Consider the following 20,331-nt stretch of genomic DNA (forward strand, 5'->3'; position numbering starts at 1 on the left):
TTCAGTCAAATTTTCTAACAATTTGCAAATTGAAGAACTTGAAGGGAGTTTTCCCTCTATCCATATCAGACTTTATCAGTGCTTCTGCCCATTTCTTAGCTTTCTGAAATGCTGTTTTTTGCTATCTATGTGTGTTTCCATCTGCATCCATCAGTAGCCCCGAGTGTCTGCAGTGTCTGTTAGACCAGAGCTGATTTGATTCATTGTTCCTCTGCAGTGTGGGAAGGAGATGCTGTTCCCAGCCCACCTGGCTCCATCTGCCCATCCATGGGCAGTGCTCCCTCCTTGGTGCTCCTCCAGAGCTGGAAAGCCAGCTTTAGTACAAGGACCTACCTTTGTTTCAGCCTCTTTTCCAGAGGATTCTTATAGACCCTCTTTTTCCTGGCCAGAAAATAAACTTTCCTGCTTTAAGGTTGCTCTCTGTTTATTGTTTCTCATGCTTAAGTCCTCAAATCCAGGAAGAATTTATTAATGTTGAGGGATAAGGGGAATGCTGCAAAAGAAACCCTGTGTGTGTTTTCCCAGTACATACTTGGGCACAAAGGGATGCTTGTTTTACTTTATTTAATGTCTCAGCTGAAAATCTTGTGATTTGCTTCTTTCTGTGCTGGGTGTTAATCTGTGTAGCTCTGGAGCATAGTGCCAGTAATGTCATCATGATGCTTGTTTCTAGAAGGTACTTTCTTCTCTCCACAAAGTGTCATGACAGAACTGTAGTGCTTTTATGCAGAATGACGACCGACTGATCATTTCATGCCCTGAGCTGGTATCTTGTGGGTTGATTCAGCAGAGAGGGAAAAAAAACCAAAACAAAACAAAGCAGGAAAAAGATCTGGCTGTTTTGTTATAGGACAGTGCAGAGCTAACTGTTTTTATAGCTTAAATAGCTGAGCACTCTGGCTGGATGGTGTGGGTTTCAGAATTGCCCTGTGCTGAATTGGATCCTTATTTCAATGGCCTGTGTCTGTGACCCACACTTTTCTATCTTCCCTGTTGAAAGTAATTATGCTCCAGTGTGGCATAGTACTCCTGTGCTAATAAGAAAATTCTATTGTCAGTTGTGATAGATGCACCCCCCACTTATTGAGCACAGAAGAGTTAAACTGATTGCATTTTTACAGTCTGTATATTTCTGTGCTTATTGTTTGTGTCCTGCTGTTGGGGAAAGCAGGTTAGTTGCATAGTAAATCTCTCTAATCAACACAGGAGAAGAACAAAAAGAACAAACACCCTCATTTGTTATAGCTACTTTAGAAGTGTGGTCATTTGAAGGATGCATTCTGGGAGATTGGTCTGTCTTCTTCAGAAAGGCTTGTTAATATGGGCATAACTAACCAGGATCTCAGGAGAGGACAAGGGCTCACTCATTAAAATCAGCTGTATAAACAGCTTACCTAGCAGATATCCGTCCTAATGATGCTTCTGTTGCCTCTCTCTGTCCAAGCAATATGTTCCATAAAGCTCAAAAAGCCCAAAGTGTGTAGCTAAAGAAGGGGGTTGGGTTCTGAATTTGGGTGCTCACTCTGTTCCTGTTTGCATTCCGAGCCAATGCATTCGGCTCCCTTTACATCCCTCTCCTTCTCTTCCCTCCCTCACATTAAAGCTCACCTCCATTTGGAGACATCCCCAGTCAGAACTTTTCATTGCTCTGAATAACAGAAACTGATGCTGTAGTGAGCATATAAACATACTGCTTGGTGACAAGCCCTAGGTGTGTGTACTGACCCTGGTGAGACACTGCTGCAGTGGTTAATGCATTTATTAAACAAGCTATGCTGTGATGTGCAAAAGCTGGATGCATAATTGCAGGATTGCATTTTCGGGCATAAATTCAAGGCTGTAGTGTCTGTAGAGGATGGATCCAGAGGGATTTTGGGGATGGAAAGCAGGGATTTATTTTAGGAGAATCTTATGATAATTATCAGGTGCAGGGCAAGAGAAGACTAAGTAGGGGCATAGAGTTTAACTCATGTAGGATGCATTGGGATCAGAAGGAAACATGGAGATCCACAGAGTGTTCTGAAGGAGAAACATCTCTATAAGCAATAGTCCTTTCTCTTTTCAGAAAACCATTAGCTGCTGGTCCTGATTGAACTCTCTTTCTAGGAAAGAAAGTAAAATTTTGCTTCTCATAATGAGAATTTTTTTTCTGGACATGCTTGTTGGTTGCTCTACCAGCCCCTGACCAAGTCCAGTATTTTAGACATAATATTGAAAGCTAAGGGTTTTGAGACCAAAACAAAGCTTGTATGTGACTAGCAGACATGATACTGAAGCTCATCAGGAGGTGCTTAAGTACAATTATCTCTAGATATCATCTACTGCTTGGGCTACTACAGTGAGAAGATTCTCTGGGAAAGGAAGTATTCATTTTTTTGGAAACATAAAAGCTTGAGTGAGGTCAGGTCTATTGGCTGTATGGACACAACTTTGTCAGAGCAGCTCATGTTAGTGAATTGCAGTTCCCTGCAAAGCTGGAGTGTCAGCCCATCTTATGCAACTTCGTTTTATAGACTGAGATATGTCACAGCTTAGTGTGTCATTAAGGAAGTCACTAGAAAATGCTATTCTTCCTCAGCAGAAAAGTACTCATATGTCTTAGTTAGCCACTTTAAGCTGATTTTCCTTCACTGTTTTTTAAAATTATTATTTTTATCAGCTCAGCCCTGCTTGTTTTTTTTTAATTAATGATGGAATCCCCATAGATCTTTTTGTCACCAGATAAACAGCTTTATATTAAAATATTAAAAGAATGCAGACAATTTAGCCATTTGTGTGTGCTCTTTTACTCCTGTGGAGTTAGGGATTTCTAGAACATTTGAAAACACTTTCTTGCCTGCTTGGTAGGCAAACCAGATACCTGAGATGGGATTGGCAGTGAATCTTAGGCATCATGCATAATGAACAACTCTCAATTCCCAAATTAACTGGTGGTGCAGCTTTTCCAGGATTGTCTGCAGCTGTACATGATGGACACTCCTTTCTCTTGTTTAAATTTTTAGGGTAATGGAAGATATTAGAAAGTAAATATCTGAAAGAAGAGGGTAGCCTCTTTAATTCAAATGAATGTCTCCCAGGCTGGGTCTATTTCCACCAGAGTTATCAGCATAACCTCCAAACTGATTTTTTTTTTTTTTAATTTTTTTTTTTTTTTTAGTCTCTGATAAGGTGTTCACTCACTGTAGCACAAAGAAAGAGTTCTGCTAGGTGTAGAGCTGTTTCTGCCCAAGACAGGGCAGGAAGAATTTTCCCCTTTGGTTGTAAGTGAAGAACATTCACTAAAGCACTCTCTTCAACCTGTAGGTTTTGGGTTTTTATGCCATTATTTGTGATTTAGTGATGCACTGTTGTATTCCAGCAGTACAGCCTATGCCAGTATTTTCATTACAACCCATTCTCACAGGTTTATAACTCAACACTAAAAATGTACTCTTCCAATTTGAAACTTGGCTTATAATGTCTCATCTCACCCTCAAAATGACAGTTTTTTCTTTCCCTTTGCCTTCCTCCCAATAAAAGGTTGCATTTTTGTTGTATTTTAAAGTAGAAGATACTGTCCTTTCTGTTTTGATAAGGGAAAAGCCTGCCTGATTATTTAAATTGCTTTTCAGAGAGAGGAGGACATTTTAACAGAGGATGCACGTGAATAAGTGTTGATGTTACAATGTCTACAATAAGTATATGGGTACAGAGAAGTATCAACTTCCAAATGAAAAGCACAGAATGTTTATCAAAATGATTGAAAAGGGTTTTTTTATGTTAATTTTTTTTTCTAGCTGTCGATTTTACCCTTAAAATAGTGTTCTCAAAGGTAAATATGTTTTAGCTGCTGCACTCTATTGTTTGCAGGCTGAAGTAAAGGAAGAATTTATTGCATATAGGCAAAATAATGATGTTTTTCTCTTTACTCATTTGATAAACACAGTACAAAAGGCATATAAATTCTGACTTTGGTGTTGAGACCAACTACCAGTAGACCTGTAGTTAGCACAGTGCTATCAATCCTCAGCAGGTGTAAGCAGCAAAGCACAGTGTTTCAAATAAACAAACACTTGTGGGAATAGGGAAGTGAGCAATAAGTGACAAACTAAGAAATAAGAGGCTTGTATGATCCTTACATCCTCCACTGCCAGGATCTGAACCTCTGATCCACAGGCTTTATCTGAAGCCTCACATTCCAATTCAAGGTAGTGTATGGATGTTGTGGACATAAGAAAATCAGGATTTAAATCTAGTTTCTCCTTCTTTATTTGTCTCCTTGGAACAAGCCATTTAGGAGTTGAAAGCTACCCAGCTGCCTTTAAAAGGAGTTTCCTATCCACTATGAACATAGCCAGAAGGCTTCACTGTGGTGCTTCTTTCTGTTCTAAATTTGCTTCCAGGCATTTCTTTTTTCAATTAGGCAGTTAAATTTGTGTTTATTAATAAATGGAGCTATTATTTTGTCATATGTGTGAAAACTACAACATATGTATTCTTATTATAGCTAAGCTGTCTTTCTCTTAAATCCCAGCTGTTTCACTTTTTCAGTTGTCTGTAATATGTTCTTGTATCATTAAAAGCAGAGAATATATTTCCTAATAAGAAGTTCAGTTCCTTCATCTGAATTCTAAAATCAGTAATTAGGTCAAAGACTATTTTGTATCTGTTGGCAGAACCAGTGGCTCTCAGATATGAAATAAAATAGCTGTATGTGGAGCTGAATTTTTGAGGGCATAAAATCAGACTGCTCAGCACTTTCTCACATCAGCTTTAGTCCATCACTGCCTAAACCAGTGAGATGCTGCAGTAAAATGAATGCAGCACTGTGAGATTCAGATCTTCATTCTTTGCAGGAAATAAGTTGCAGGTCCAACAAAACTTCCAGGTGGAAGCACCAGACGTGCCCAGTGCAGTCAGTAGTTCTGTAAACCCAAGTCTTCTCTTAATAATTTACTTTAGCACAGTTACCTCTTATAAAAGGGTGCTTGGTTTGTTTCTGGAGTATGCAAACAAAGAACTGAGAATCACTGAAGTGCTCAAGTCAGCCACAGCATTGTTTATTGAGAGCACCTTCCACACCATGGGGGTTAGTGCTGCTCTTGTAGAAAAGCAGAAAACACCCAATTCACTTGAGAAATGGCAATATTAAACACCTCTTGCTGCTGGACAGAGTGCAGGCTGCTGTTTCCATTTTGGATGATGTCACCTGAAGTGCTTCTTGCTCGAGTCAGTGTTCTTTTTGTAGCATTGTAGAAGAGAATCTCTGGCAGCCATGAAATACATTAAAATAATATCTATATTATTATCATAATAGTTAAGAAAATTGCAAGAATCATTAAGGATTAAATACTCCTGTGTTGTATATTTTCCTAAAACTGAGGTATATAACAGATTATTCGTTGATATGCAGTGGTATTATGGAATTATTAACTGTCATATTTAATTTCTTCTCATGAGCATCCAGCACCATTTTTAAGGGGCCATGGAAGATAACATGTTCTCTGCAGCTGATGGCACTCATCACTGTAATTACTACGTACCCTTAGTTGACAGTTTGAAATTTTGCTGTAAATTCAAATGAAAATGTGCATATTATTGGAAAACATGCGTTACATTTGGAGTTTATTTGTTAATCATGTGCAAATCTCTGTCACAATTATAGGATTATGACAAGCAATGCAAATTTATCTAAGTGCTTTGTGCTGCTGGAAATGTAAATTGTACAGGGAATAAAATTTGTATTTGTTCATAGGCACAGAAGAAGCGAAAATCCAACGAATCTGTAGATACAGAGCTCTGTCTTAATGAGGTAAGTGTGGATCTTGGATATTTCACAGCACAGGTGCCTCCCCAAAAGAAAAGACGTTCCAAGTCTGTCAAGATTATCATGGGCTACCTCACACTTCTCTTGTCAGTTTTGTTATGTTTGGATATCATAATGCATTAAAGAATGATCTCACTTAGAAGTTCAGAGCTGGGCTCCAGGTGTCCTTCACTGATTTTATACTTCAGTACCTGTAGGGTACATGTTTAGGCAGATCCCATAGTAAACACCATTGCACCTAGCAAGGATACTTATTTAATGATCTGCACCCATGGATTAAATCTAATTTATTGTTACCCAGAAGTAACTTGTCAAACAAAGTTGTTCTGTTGACTATCCCAGAAGGTGCAGTTTCACTGGGACTCCTGCTTTTGCTGTTAAAAAACAAACTGGTATGATAAACACAGAGCCATAAAAACAATGCCAGGCTTTTACATATGGAAGCATTTCTGAAAAAAATTTAATACTCTTCTCTTTTTTAAAGTGTGCAGTACTGGTATTAACTAATTTCAAAATCTTGTCATTGTGACATCTGTTTTAATGTCTTTTTCATAATTCAATTTATGAGATTGATGTATAGGTATCAGTGGAGGGTGGGACATGGACAAACAAAAGATGGATTTCGTGATGTAGACTTAAATGCTCTGCAGAGGAAATGTTGTGATGGTGACCAAGGAAGGTGTTGTGTCTTGCAGAACGCTCTCGGGAAGGACAACACAGCGGGAGTCTCCACCAGTCACATATCCGCGGAGAATTCCCTGGCTCTTCCTACCAGCTTCTATCTAAGCACACAGCTCACCCTGATGGCACTTGCACTCTCACTCTCTTTGTCCCTAAGCTCATCAGTCGTCTTATAGGCATTACAAAAGGACGTGTTAAAAGAAAAAAAAAAAAAAAAAAAAAAAAGTCAAAAAAAAAATAAATCTGTTTGCTGTCCTCTGTTGTTTATCTGGAATTCCAGGTCTGGGAGCTAAGATGAGGCACTCCTGCTAGAACAGTCTCAGTCAGCTGGAATTTTATTTTTTTTTTCTCTCTAAAAAAAGCTTCTTGTGATATTTAGAGGCTTTGTGAAATACTTGGTGCAGTGCTACATTCCAAACCCAAAAGGCTTTTGGGCATGCAGTGTTTTAAAGAGACAGTGTGTAAATTTGCCTGTAAAGCGACCTGGTTGGATTATTTTAATAATTATTATTTTAATTCTGGCTTTTACCTGAGAAAGAAGATAATGGTTTTCTTAAAATCTTGTTTATCTCACTGAATGATTTTGGTTTTCAAATTGATTGAACTTCAGACTATCAAGGATGCCAGGCTTTTGTCTAATGGTGAATGTTCTCCCAGAGAGTGGACTTTATGAAACTTCTTCATTTGATAAATCGCTACTGATGTTAAACTCTTTCAGTGTGTTAGCATTTTCCTCTTTAAATGTTTACGTACTGTAAGTGATTCTGCGTTCCCTGCTGAGAAGCCATTATAATTCACATACAGGTATAATGTATGTCTTTCAGTTAAATTCTCATCAAAGTAGAGTGTGGCGTAGAACCTTCTAACAGTACAATTATCGTTTATTATAATCATCTAGCCTTAACAAGAGTGAAGATTCTTTACATTAGCAAGACGCAGCCATTGTGAAAGCTTGATAAAGATACATTTCTTTAAATATGAGGAACAAATTTTGCTACAGGGTTTCAGCTGTACAGTATATGGTCTTCTATGCTTCCGTTGTGATAATATAGTCAGTTATTATACTCTTTGTTTAATAAAAAATGACATACAGTTTAATTGCTCTGCTAAAACATCATCATCTGTTTATACATACCTGATAATGTCAGATCAAAAAGCTACAGGAACTTCATGCCTTACTTCTCTTATCAGAACATTGCAGAGGGACAAGAGGTAGTAGGATATCATTTAAACTGTGTTTTATTTCTTAGAACTGCTAAAATCAACACAAAAGGATGGTTGATCCAATTGCAAGGCAGCATCATGCACGTGTACCCATGTGATAGGCTATTCTCACCCTGGTAGTTTCTACCACAGACCTTGGCATTGCTGACAGGATGAACTGTTTGCAAGACCAGCTCCATAAAGTACTTTAATGGTTTGGATGGCAATGTTACCAGTGTACATGATTTAATCGCTTGGTTCTCCCTCAGTGACATTGGCAGCCTGTGCTGGCTCATGATGATTTCCTGCAGTATCTAGAAGGAATTCTTTAAAGCTTTAAATGTCATCAGATAGGCAGCATTTCTCCTAAGGGCTGTCTTTACACCTTACTGTGATGGCTTGTTGACTGTTACAAGCAGTTATATCTAAGTGATCAACAGTAATCAGTTTTTGTTCCTATTGGAAGTAGAAGACAACTTCTGCAAGCAAGGAGTTCATCATGTTGAATGTATGGATTTACTCTGAGACTTACACAATTATGCCCTGACCTGCTCTGAAATGTCCAGATTGGTTATTTGCAATACGACTATAAATTACAAATTACTGTTTTATAAACTGCACTGAGGTTTGAGTGTGCAAAATACACATCTTGCTAAGAGACTATTAAACCTATTGACAAGTTCAGCTTTTGAGATTTTTCTTGGCTAATAATAAACACTTTCATAAATTTTGAAATTCACTTATGTACTCTTCATTATGGTCACATAATATAGGTTTCAAAGCTATTTGTATGTGATGGAATTCTACAATACTCTGTGCCGCTGAACATAACAAATTAGACAATATTACTTTTTAATTCTGTGTTGATAAGAAACTGCAAATTACTTTCAAAGGCAGGAGAGCTGCTTTCAGAGAAGAGATTTATAGACCATCATTACCAGCAAAGCCCATGTGGTTCCTGTTGCTCTTCTTGTAGAAGATAATACAATTATTGAAAACTAGTGACAACAAAAAAAAAAAGATTATGAGATTCATGATTTTAAAAATGAATCAAATTCTTTTATGTCAAAAGGAGTTGATAGTACAACTTATTGAAATGCTAATGAAAATAGCATTGTAATTCAGAAGTCTGACATTATCCAATTAAAAATATTTTGAAAACAAATTCCTAAACATTATGATTATTAAATCCATCTTTGATCCACAGATCTTTCTTTAAAATATCATTTGTATTCAGCACATTAAACCTTTTAGCCAGTATCTGGAATTTTAATAATCTCCCAGTACAATATATACTTTCTGAAGATCTTTTTAGTGTTTGCTTTGGTTACAGTATCTCTCTTACATTTAATATCAGTTTTAGAGCTTTGACACTGATCCAGAATAAATACTATTGATCACTTATACTGTAAATAACAACATTATTAGCTTCTAATCACAAAAGAAACTGCTGGTTATCTGAGTCAATGACAGTTACCTTTGGAAATAAAATTTATATGTAGTAGAGGAAAAAATGATGTTTTTTACAGAAAGCCAAAAAAAGCTCAACAAAGCACTTAAGCTTTTTGTCCTGCAAATTAAAAGTCCTAATTTAAAATATTAAATTTCTTATTAAACAAGCAGAAAATAATAAAAAAAATACCCTTAGGAGTCTGACACTTTACATGCAAATGTTGGAGGATTTTTTGAAGTTGGATGTGGTGTGGATGATGTCAGTTTAGCGTGGTGACCTTGTCAGTGCAGTCATTTGCTACAGTACTGAATTACGCAAATTGTTTATTTTTTTTCCCCCCTTTCAGTCATTAAAATATCATGTGTTGAGTGCTTAAGGGACAAGCTTAGGCCAGGCTTTATATAGTTCTTTAAAAGATTAATTTTATCCATATAACAATAATATAGGGACTGTCCAAATAAAGATGTACATGGAGATGATCTACTGTTCCTGTTGTAAATCTCCCCAGCTCAGATATGTGTAAATTGAATCATGGGCTACCATAAACATATCCAAATCATCTTGTACTGGAACAGACATTGTCATTAGTATTATTAATAGCTTGTTTATGCTCCTTTTTAAAAGTAGTGCACACAAAGGTAAAATTGAGCCTGAACTGGAATATATGGCTGAGGTTTTGCTGTCGTCAGCGTAACTCAATTCCTCAGGTTACTCCAGTGAAAGAGGCACTGAAGCTGAACCTTGCAGATGTTTGCAAAAATGACAGCAGCTGAGGGTTCCCCTTGTCCCAGTGTGGGTGGTGACACCACCAGCAGCCCCAGGGAGTGACCAAGCAGGACTTTGGTGAGTGCTGAGGGGTGCAGTCCGTCTGTCTGTCTGTCCCCACCAGGACATTGGCCACTTGCCAGTAAGCAGCTTCATTCCCACTGTGTCGGCAGGAAGAACTGGAATTCTTAATCATTTCAAAGCATGCATAGACAGACTCTGGTCTGGAGACCTATTCCCAGGATTTTTTTGATTTTTTTTCCCCCCACTGAAATTACATCCCTCTAAGACCCAGACTTTTGAATTTGAGTGCACAATTTGTTGCAGTCAAATCAGTTGACTGAAAACATAAAAGTATCTGCTTTTGCTAAGCCTGTGCAACTAGGATGGAGATCAAGAAAACAAATCAGGAATCACCTTGAAATCTCAATTTAATTACAATTTGTGACTGTTGGCTAATCACTGTGATATTTCCATGGAGTAAAGATGGTGAGAAACCAGTGAAGTAGAAGAGCAAAACTCAGAACAGTTCCCTCAAGGGACATAAATCTTATGTATGTCAAGTGACAGGAGTATCTCATATTTAGCTTCTAATAAAAGAGCTGGATTCTGCTGCAGCAGCAGCTCCTTCACAGCAAGCAGTAAAAGATGGAAGCACAAGCAGTTATTCATACAATTATAACTTTCTTTCATAAAATGCAATTCTTTGTCTTCAATACCAAGGTGGATCTACCTCGCTGAAAAATTTATGTTCACTGGCATTCTTTCTTTCTGCTTTAAACTGTCCTGCATTCAGCATGTTCTGCATTAAAACTGCCTCTGGGGTTGTTTTATGCCCATAAGGTTAGTCAGATTGTACCTGATGTCCCTGACATCAAATAAAAATGTATTTGGTTCTGATGAACTTGGCAGAGAAATTAATCCAGTGACTTGTTAAATATTTCTCATCTTCAAATATTTGCTTTTTCTCAGCAGCCAGTTCCTTTTGTGACATTTCAATTATTGGCTATTTCAGCTTCTCTTTAACTTCAGAAGGTCATTTTGTCCGACTCCACAGTACTCAGCTTTATAGATTTGCTTCAGTGCTGGTTTTCTGCTTTTCTTTTTTAATTACAGCCTTCACTTTTGAGAAGAAGAAGAAAAAAAAAAAAAGATGTGATCAGGAATATGTCTCCACTGAACTAAGAACACCTTTAACAGGGAGGAAATTGAAAGTTCCCATTTTATCTCTTTAGCACTGGTTTGATTTGAATAATCTAAAACATTATGTTGTTATTCCCCAGATGGAATTTAAAATTTAGTTTGGTACTGAATAGGATTGAAAACTTTCAAACTCTTTCCAAGCTATTAGAAATATTTAAATACTTCTAATGTATTTTCCAGTTGGTATTTCAGTCAAATAGATAAAGTCTCACTAAGCAGTAAATTCTTACAAGAGTAAGAATTCTCTTTGGGAAATTTTGATGGCTCTGTTCTTAAGGTAAAATCAGGGAGGATGGTGAATTTCCATTTTTAACTCAATATTATCTCTCATACACCCTTGCTTCATGTTCTCTTCTATTTCCCTCCAGGCAATGTTTATAGATGCATATTAGATGTGGGCACCTCAATAGTCAGAAGCCAATTCCTGCAACTCCTACAAGATGTTCCATCTCGTTTTTATAATTCATAAAAGTGTGAGCAAAAAATTCAAGATGTGGCTTAAAAATTACCTGAATTTTAAAGGAGCACAGTCAACAAAATTCTCAGTATTTCTTACCAATACAGACTGTGATTTTCTAAATTGGTACTAAACTACTACTGTGTAGACTATTCACAAGAGTTTTCTGAACACATTTAACCAGAATTAGAGTGGTTTCTGTTGTTTTGTCTTACTTAGGTGCCAGTAGCTGTTGACATGCATAGAATTAGAGCTAATTGTTGCCTGGATTAAAACACCCAAATCTTAGCCCCTTTTCACCTGTTTGTAATGATTCCAACATTATAATTCTTTTCCACTGGTTTTTAATTTGTCTAAAGGAGAACTTCCTAGAATCCAGAAGAAAAGGAGTAGATTTAAGGACAGTTTTCTTCAAATTCCTCCTTCCAGAATACCAAAATATTTAACTTACAAACCTCTGTCCTCCAGAGCCTTTGTGTCTGCTCCATCACTCAGGCCTGTCCAGCTGGGGTGAAGCTTATCCCACACTAACAAAGCTGTCAGAGCTACATGCTGACAAATAAGTCGTGGCAGTCTCGCTAGCTGCAGCTCTTCAGCTGAGTATGGAGTTGGTTTTGGCCACTGCACTTGTCCTGAGGTCAAAGCTTAAATGCTACAAAAGCTAAACCCCACAGAAGTAGTGAACCACAGGGAGATGTAAACTCCTTCAAGCACAGAAGCCAGCAAATCAGCTGAAACTCTGGAGTAATTTTCAAAATAAGGTTAAAACGATATGGTCCTCTCATGGTTATGTTTATGGAATAGGATATATGTGACAGAAGGAAGCTGGGGAAACAGGAGAAAGCCTGAAGATGCAAAAATGACTGTCTAGGGAACCACCATTTATTTTAGCAGGAGATACTGCAGAAAGCACACTGCTGAGAGAGAAATGTGTGTCCCACTGAGGATAAAATGGAGAAATCATGGGTTTTTTCTTTGACTTTGTGGATTAGCCCATGGAAACTCTTCTCCCTTCTGAGAAATGAAGCAATTCTTTTGGGAGTATGCTAACCTGAATGCTGGGAGCACAGGATCTCCCTCTCACATCCCCAGACCAGGTTATTAGCAGTGACATCCTCTGCCTGCTTTGGGGTGAGACAAAGGCTTTAACCTTTAAGTGAAAGGTGAGACAGAAGAAATGTTTGTAAGGGTTATTAGAGCAAAGCCTCGCAGGGGATTGTACCTGGCAGTCGGGGGTGCACAGCCCAGACTGAGCTGAGTCACACATTGCTTAAAAAGAAAGCTAAGTGGAGGTAAAAATTGAAAGAAAAATGTGGTCTTGATTTTTATATTGCTGCTTTTCTGGGAAGTGATGCATAAAATCAACCTCTTACCTCTTCCCAGTACCCTACATTGTTTCTGGGTAAGAACAAAAAATAAATCCCGAATGCAGTCAGTGGGAGAAATTGCTTCAAAGCACTCCAACATGTGGGAAACTTAACTGGTGTCAGTTATTAATCTCCATATTCTTCCCCTCCTCCAGAATTAGTGTTTGCTCTGACATGGTTTGTGTGATTTGTGCAGCATTACCTAGTACTGAAATGATCAGCTGTGATGAGCACTGCTCAGGCTGGGAAGGTGCATGTGTCTATCACCTGAGGGCATGTAGAATTTTTCACTTCTTGTGTAAACTACAAGTTGACAAGAGCTGCAGCAAAAAGGAAATAGCAGGAGAAGGCTCACATAAATGTAATTTTTCTTACATCATGATGATAAAACAATTAATTGAGGGTAAGCAGAAGTGGTGAAGATAAAGGTAACAGTTAGCAATCGGACCCAGGAAGACTGGCATTCACTGTGATCTGAGGATATCCAGTGTTAGTACTTTCCTGCACTTTTTTTCACCTTTTTTTTTCTATTTGTCTTTTCCCCAAACTGTCTGGAACACCCTTCCATTTTCTGGAGGAAATTCTTACAGAAACAGTTACCTTCCTGTGTGAATTCTGTGTCGTCTCACGGATTTCTGTACATCTCACTGCAGGTTATTACATGTCAGGTCTTCAGTCATAATGGCTGGTAATTTGTTGTAAAAAAAAATACCCAAAACCAATGTTCACTTGTTCCTGTTGACTTACTTGCTCTGAGGACATTGCTCTGAGAACTGTCCACACTTTGGAAGTCAATCCACGATGTTTGGCATTTTCTGTTAGCATAATCCTCTTGCATTGGTATTGTACATATCCACAAAACAATCCCTCTCAATAAACATTATTCTCTTTTTTTATTAAAAAGCATGTTTTTGTGAGAACAATTTCCTGGTTGTTTTTCTTCCGTTCCGATTTATTATTAAAAAAAAAAAAGAACAAGGTTGATCTCATTTTTCCCTGTTGTTTTGAGGTCTACCATGATCTAAGAAAATAAGAAATAAAGCATTTTCCCTTTAACTATCTGTTCATATGCTTGCTCCCTAGTCTTTTTGTGTTAGTGAATGTGGCCTGCAAAATTACAATGAGCAGGCAGTATCAGATGGAAATGATGGAAGGACGGGCACGAGAGTGGCCAGCTGGCCCTATTCATGCTTGTTCACTCTCTGGCACGCACAGACGCCTCCACACCCATCCCACCCCTTCATCCTGCCAGGCCACAAAGAAAGGGCTCACTCCTGTTTTCACACAATGCCAGAAGAGCTGCAGAGGCTTTCAAGACAAAAGCGCTTGCAGGAGGATATTTTTGGAAATGCAGAGTGTGCTGGGAGAGGAAAGGGAAGGTGGATAAACAAGCTTTCAGGATGCCTCTCCTCCTGTTGGTGACTGGAAACCAGGAGAAATGATTTCAGCATTTACTCATATTCAAACTGAGATTTAACAAATGAATATATTATGAGTAAAGAGCAATCACACTCACCCGTGAAAAAGCTGCTGCTCAGCAAAGGGCCAGAGCCTCCCACCATTTTCAGACCAGTTTCAATTGCTTTTGCTCAGAGAGAAGCAAGGTTTGGGGGCAGGGTACAAGAAGAGATGGGAGCGGTAGAGATGCGCAAAATCTAAGGTTAAAGGTCTGCTCTATTAGGGCTGAAAACACTTTTCCAGCTAAATCATCATAGTGTTTTGGCAGCTCCAGGAGGGTCTGGAGTTGCAGGGGTGATGCAAGTAGGAGATGTTTAGCTGTCCTGGCATCGTTTTCTACCCAGATGATCTGTGCTTCAGGAGGTGGGAGGGGAAGGCAGCACATTCTGTTTGGCAGTATCCAGCACCCAGCTTGGGTTCCTGGGCCAACTATTGAGGTTGTTTAGATTTAGGAGTCATTCTGCTGCTATTACATCCTGTGCATCAAGTGCTCCAGGTTCTTCAGCTCCTGCTGTGCCATCTTCCAAACATTTAACCATTTCAAATACGTGTTTGGAGAATGTTGTGCACAAAATCAATCAAAATGTTTGCCAGTATGAGTTAGCACTGGACTTTCCTTCTGCCTTTCCCTCATTCTCTGTGCTGCCACAGCTCCAGCGCTGTGAAAGAGGAGGATGAGGATGGAGGAACAGCAGTGAAGCCTCCACTCAAGAGGTGCAGCTCCATGACAGACGTGCTGAGCAGCCTCTCCTGGGACAGATGAAACCAAGCTGTGTTTGACATCACTAAGCAGCCAACTAGGCATGACCAGATGGATTCTTTAGTGTGCCTCGTCTGGGGGTTTGATTTTTAGGTTGTGTTCTGTTGATTTAGGGTTGGCAGGGATTTTGCTTTTTATTGTTACTGCTCACATGTAGGCTGCCTTTGGCAATTTCCCTGTGGTCTGAGAGATCACTGCAGTTAGGGCTACCTTTCCTGGACAAAGGCTGGGCAAGTTAGTACCAGGGGACTGCCTACAAGGTGCACAAACATGAGCCATTGTATCACATTAACCTTCTTCCACATGCAGAGGTTATGCTGTTAATAAAGAATGATGCCTCACAGCATCCATCTCTTGTCATGACAGACAACACCAGCATCCTCATGAAGAAACAGTTTTCTCTTCATTGACCTGGCTGCCATGTGTAAAACAGTGCTCAGCACACTTTGGCTGACTTCCTTTAGGAATGTTGGTAAGGTCTAGTGATGCCTGGATAAGTGGGGTTATCTACTTCACATGGCATTTACAGAATAACTTCAGTTAAATAGGTTGGGTTGTGCAGAGACATTTTAAATGACACCCTGGTAAGCAGATGAATGGTTTGGCTTTTTTTCAAAGCAGGCATGGACAGAGATGGACAGGTTAGAGTGGGAAAATTTGACACTTTCCCACTTGGAGTTTTCTTGGAGATGCATTTCCAGTGTGCCATCAAATCAGGGCTCTAAGCTGCACAGGAAAGGGCTTTTGAAAGGTGATCCTAACCATTTTCCAGGCCTGCTCCTAGAGCTCTCCAAAACACTCTGCCCAAGCAATCAGCCTGCCCTGACACTTGCACTGCTCCTGCGTGTTGGCAAAAAATCCTGTCTCTGTTGTTGTCTGCTTCATGCTGAGTTCTGGTTTGTGTTCTGAGAGACAGAAGTATGATTTCCTGAAACAATTTTTGGTAACAATAAACTCAGTTGTTTTGGTGAGATGCATGTCTTTTTTGGCCCTGAATAGAAATTACACCCCCTAATTCTGCGCCGCCAAAATTTTTTATCTGTATTAATTACAGAAAACAGCAGAGCAGCAGAGAGGAAAAAGCCAAAATAGGGACTGGGAAATGTTGCTCAACAGTAATTGTGCAGAAAGCTTTTTGGATTGGTGTTGTTGGCTTTTTTTTTTCTCCCAAAGAGGATGCTAGAAAATCTTTTGCTCTGAGGTAGAAAGTATAGTTTACAGAGTCTTTAATAAAAATACATTTATCTTTTGTAGCATTATAAAATAAAGTCTTGTAGTCAATTGCTTTGGAAGGACCTGCAATTCAAGTCTCTGAATTGCTCTTGTATATATGTTTTTAAAAAAGAACAACATTCCACCAATATTCTCAGTGAGGTTAACTAAACAGATTGTATTTATCTCCAGGTTTGCAAGTGTGCTACATCGCTCTTGCTTTCAAAAGAGATGTTAACACAAAAATCTCCAAGAGAAGCAGTTGGAAAGTCTCCCACAAACTACACACAGAGAAATAAATTATAAAAACAAAAATCTAAAAATAAATCTGCATTTACCAATCCACTGCTGGCTTTTTTCTGGTTTGAGAGGCTCAAAGGTAGCATTAACCTGGCTGTGCAGTTCCGTTTGCTTGTTTGTCAGAGGTCAGAATCTGGTGGATATAAATACAATTTAGCTTTTATTTGTCTCCAAAACAGTATTTGTCAATACTTCAGTGCTGTTTTGAGCAGATCAATGGCTGCACATAACTCACTGCCTGAGGGCTTTATTATTAATACAAATGCATGTAGGCTAAATATTGAGTGACATTATTAGAAAGGGATTGTCCTTCCCTCTGTGACTTTGACTGATGTCAAATGAACATAAAACTCAATAATACATAGCCAGATTTCTGCTCATACTTGGAAGAAACTGTCCCTCCCTCTCTGCCCGTCATGGGAGCTGTTGAATACTCTGGAGGTTATTCAAACTGAGTTTTACAGTGCTCACAACCTGAGTTAACATCTAGAAAGCAGTTTGCCTTCTCAGGTGAAAGGCTCAGGCATCTCCATTTGACCTTTTCAGTGGGACTGGATTAGGGTCCATACCATACTGTGAGAGGCTCCATACCCTTCATCCTGAAATGTTACACACAGAGCTGTGGCTCCAGAACAAGTATGTCCTGGAGATCCTGCTTTCAAGTAATGTCTGATTTCAAAGAAATGAAAAAAGAGCACACATAAGAAATATTTACAGCTGAAGTAGAAGTCATCTCCATTTACAACCCAGTACCTGAGTTACCTCAGGGATTGGGACCCTTGCACAGATGTGCTGCTGCCACATTAATCTGGCCTGAGGTTGGCCACAAGACCTCCTGCTGCAGTCCAGTGCCTGCTGCTCCCCAAATGCCATCACTTGCAGGAGCCCCAGTGGGCATCACAAGCAGGCAGATGCAAAGCTGAGGCTGATGCTTTCCAGGCACACAGCTGGCTGCAAGGACAGTGGTCCTGTCAGCTCCAGAGCTGCCCAGGCATCTGATGTGTGATGAGGCAACTGACTGGTCAGCTGGGCTGCTATTCTCTTCAAAAATGTTTAACCTGAGCTCATAAAAGGAATGCTGTTGACCAAAAATAAATAGCTATATATAATGCTGCTTGGTTAAGTATGGCCAGCATGTTAAGTATTTCTGTAAGATCACCTCCTGAAATTACTATATATACATATATATATATCTCTTCCTTTTTTAACTGACTTTTGTAATAAATGGGTCAGTCTTGTTACTTGAAATGTGGCAGTGAGATTTTTAAAAAAGCCACAGAGTATAGAAAAGCAATAGTTTTCTCATGAAAAACACAAAATTTGTGAAGCTGTGAGATTTCTCTTTTGATTAGAGGCTATCTACACTTGACAATAGCTTAACTTTCAACACCCAATGACATTAATTTCACTTGACTTCCTGTCTTAAGGTCAAAAACATTAATCAGCACTTCTATCATTAGCTGAGTTTCCTTTTCTATTAAGCGATTATGATCACTTATTATTAATGAGTCGTGAAGTTTTAATAAATTTTTGCTAGTGTGAAATTGCTAAACACTAATTATGGCATATACTGTATGGATGGTTTGTTCCACAATGTACATTTTACTTAATGTTGGTTAGAAACATCTACAAAAAACAACAGAAAGTAATTAACTAGTTATGGCTGAGGATGCAGAATGGCCTTTTTCACCAGAGTTATACTCAATAAAAAGACAAAGCAGGTCATTTTTTCTTTGTCATTCCTGGAATTACTGTATTTCTGGACCTTGTGACTTTGCAGTTCTTTAAATGAAATGACACTGCCAAGGCTGCTTACTAAACAGGGGATGAAAGAAAATATTACATCTTTTAAGAGCTATTGTTTTAACTTGGGTTATATTTCTACTGTTCTGGCATTGAAACAACAAGGTTAAAAAACAAAAGCCAGGCCCTCTCCGTTAATACAGAAGATAAATAACACAACAAATCCCATTTCCAAAAAACTGATGTCTGAATACTGGCTTGGCTCTCCTGCAGCTTGGCATTACTCACAGACACAGCCAAACAGCCACAGCCAGATGCTCGTTCGGAGCTTGGCGCAGGTTTTTATTGGCTAACTGACTTCTTTAAACACCCAACAACCAGGAGCTGGACTAATGGTGACTGACGAACTGGAAGGTAGCTCTGAACCCAGAACAGATCAGGAAGGTATATTAAATAAAATAAAGGAGCTTGCATTGATAACAGTTTCTCTACTAATTTCCCCCGTTCCAAATTTTTTGGTTTATTGATATCTGAGAAAGCTGTATCTGGTACAGTCACTGCAAATGTACTCCCTGTTGTACTGAACCATATTTGCTGGACCAACCAAATGGAGGAATAGGGTCAACTCAGGCACACTGGCTTTTCTGAGCACTACTTCTGTGGCATTGCACCCATCTCACAGCAGTCAGGTACTTAAAAATATAAGATTAAATCATTCTAAGTGCTTGTGGCTGTATTTATAGTAACACACATGGAAGTGTTGCCGCTTTTGAATGCACTGGGTGGGAAGCCATCTGGGTCTGTGCTGTCCTTTTTCAGTAAATCTTATCAAACTGGTGCTGAAAAATTGGAGATGGTTCCAAGAAGAGCCAAAAGGGTGACACTAAGTGTCTGTGAAAAGCATGGCTAATAGTACATCCCTAACAGTGCAATCTCATCACAAACCCACTGTGTACTGTCATGAACACTGACTGTGGGAACCTAACAAGGAACAGAAAATTAGAAAATAAATAGAAACTTTTCCATCCATAGACAAAGCTTTAACAAGGCTGGCTGGCTGTTAAATCTAGACCAGTTCAGCATAGAAAAGTGTTGTAGTTTTAACAGAGAATGTAAGTAAACATGGGAACAAGTAAACAAGATTTGTACTGTGTTCTCCACCACTGAACAAAATCTTTAAAACCAGACAAGGTATTTTTCCCCAAGAAAAGCTGTGTTCAAGGAATGATTCAGGCAAGTCCAACACCTTGCACAGTGCCAGGAGACAGCCTCTTAATTTATTAAACCTATTTCTCTAGGATATAGCTCTGTAGTGTTTGGTGTTTCTGCTGTGGGATGATGAAACACAGTCTTTGTACTGTCATTGGAAATTCTTTGTATTCTAAAATGCAAGAATGAGACACTGCTCTGGTTGTTTCAGCCATGGAGACCATGACTGGCAGCACACATGGATGTGTGGGAAGGCTGGCACTGTGCAGGTCTGCAAAATGTCTCATATTGGTTGGCTCTTGTACTGGAGAAGGAACACCAGCATGGTGCAGTGAGAGATGCTGCTTCCACCAGCTCCCTGTCCTAGCCCCCTGTAGAACCAAGTGGCATGATTCACAGCTGAGATTCAACTCAAATCTTGTGTTAGTCTGAAATGGAGCAAGTCTTTGCTTTACATTATAAAAATGGTGGATGGCCTGGATCAGTACAAAAGGATGTCTTGCATAGCCTAGGATTAAATGGAAGTAAAAATAAATTAATGAGCTCCTATGCCTCCAGCAAAAGCTGTGGCACTGTGAACAGCAGTTCTGTCCAAAGTACACAGTGGCACCAGCGTGCTGGGACAAGGTCAAAGCTCTGTTGGTGGCTGGGTGACCATCTGTCTCTGCAGACACTGAGCACCATCTCCTTGGAGAGTTACTCAGCAATATCCGA

General features: G+C 39.1%; 1 protein-coding gene across 2 annotated transcripts in view; it reads left to right on the plus strand.

Moving 5' to 3' along the window:
• Positions 1–13,858, plus strand: part of GFRA1 (GDNF family receptor alpha 1) — a 135,950-nt gene extending 122,092 nt beyond the window's left edge. For both annotated transcript variants that reach the window (XM_023929923.2, XM_023929928.2), the window contains 2 exons: positions 5,735–5,791; positions 6,502–13,858. In XM_023929923.2, coding sequence (XP_023785691.1) covers positions 5,735–5,791; positions 6,502–6,663 — 219 coding nt within the window. In that variant the 3' untranslated portion in view covers positions 6,664–13,858. The remainder of the gene's footprint in view (positions 1–5,734; positions 5,792–6,501) is intronic.
• The last annotated feature ends 6,473 nt before the right edge of the window (positions 13,859–20,331 follow it).

Source organism: Cyanistes caeruleus, chromosome 8 (assembly GCF_971803275.1).
Source record: "Cyanistes caeruleus chromosome 8, bCyaCae1.hap1.1, whole genome shotgun sequence".
Lineage (NCBI taxonomy): Eukaryota > Metazoa > Chordata > Aves > Passeriformes > Paridae > Cyanistes > Cyanistes caeruleus.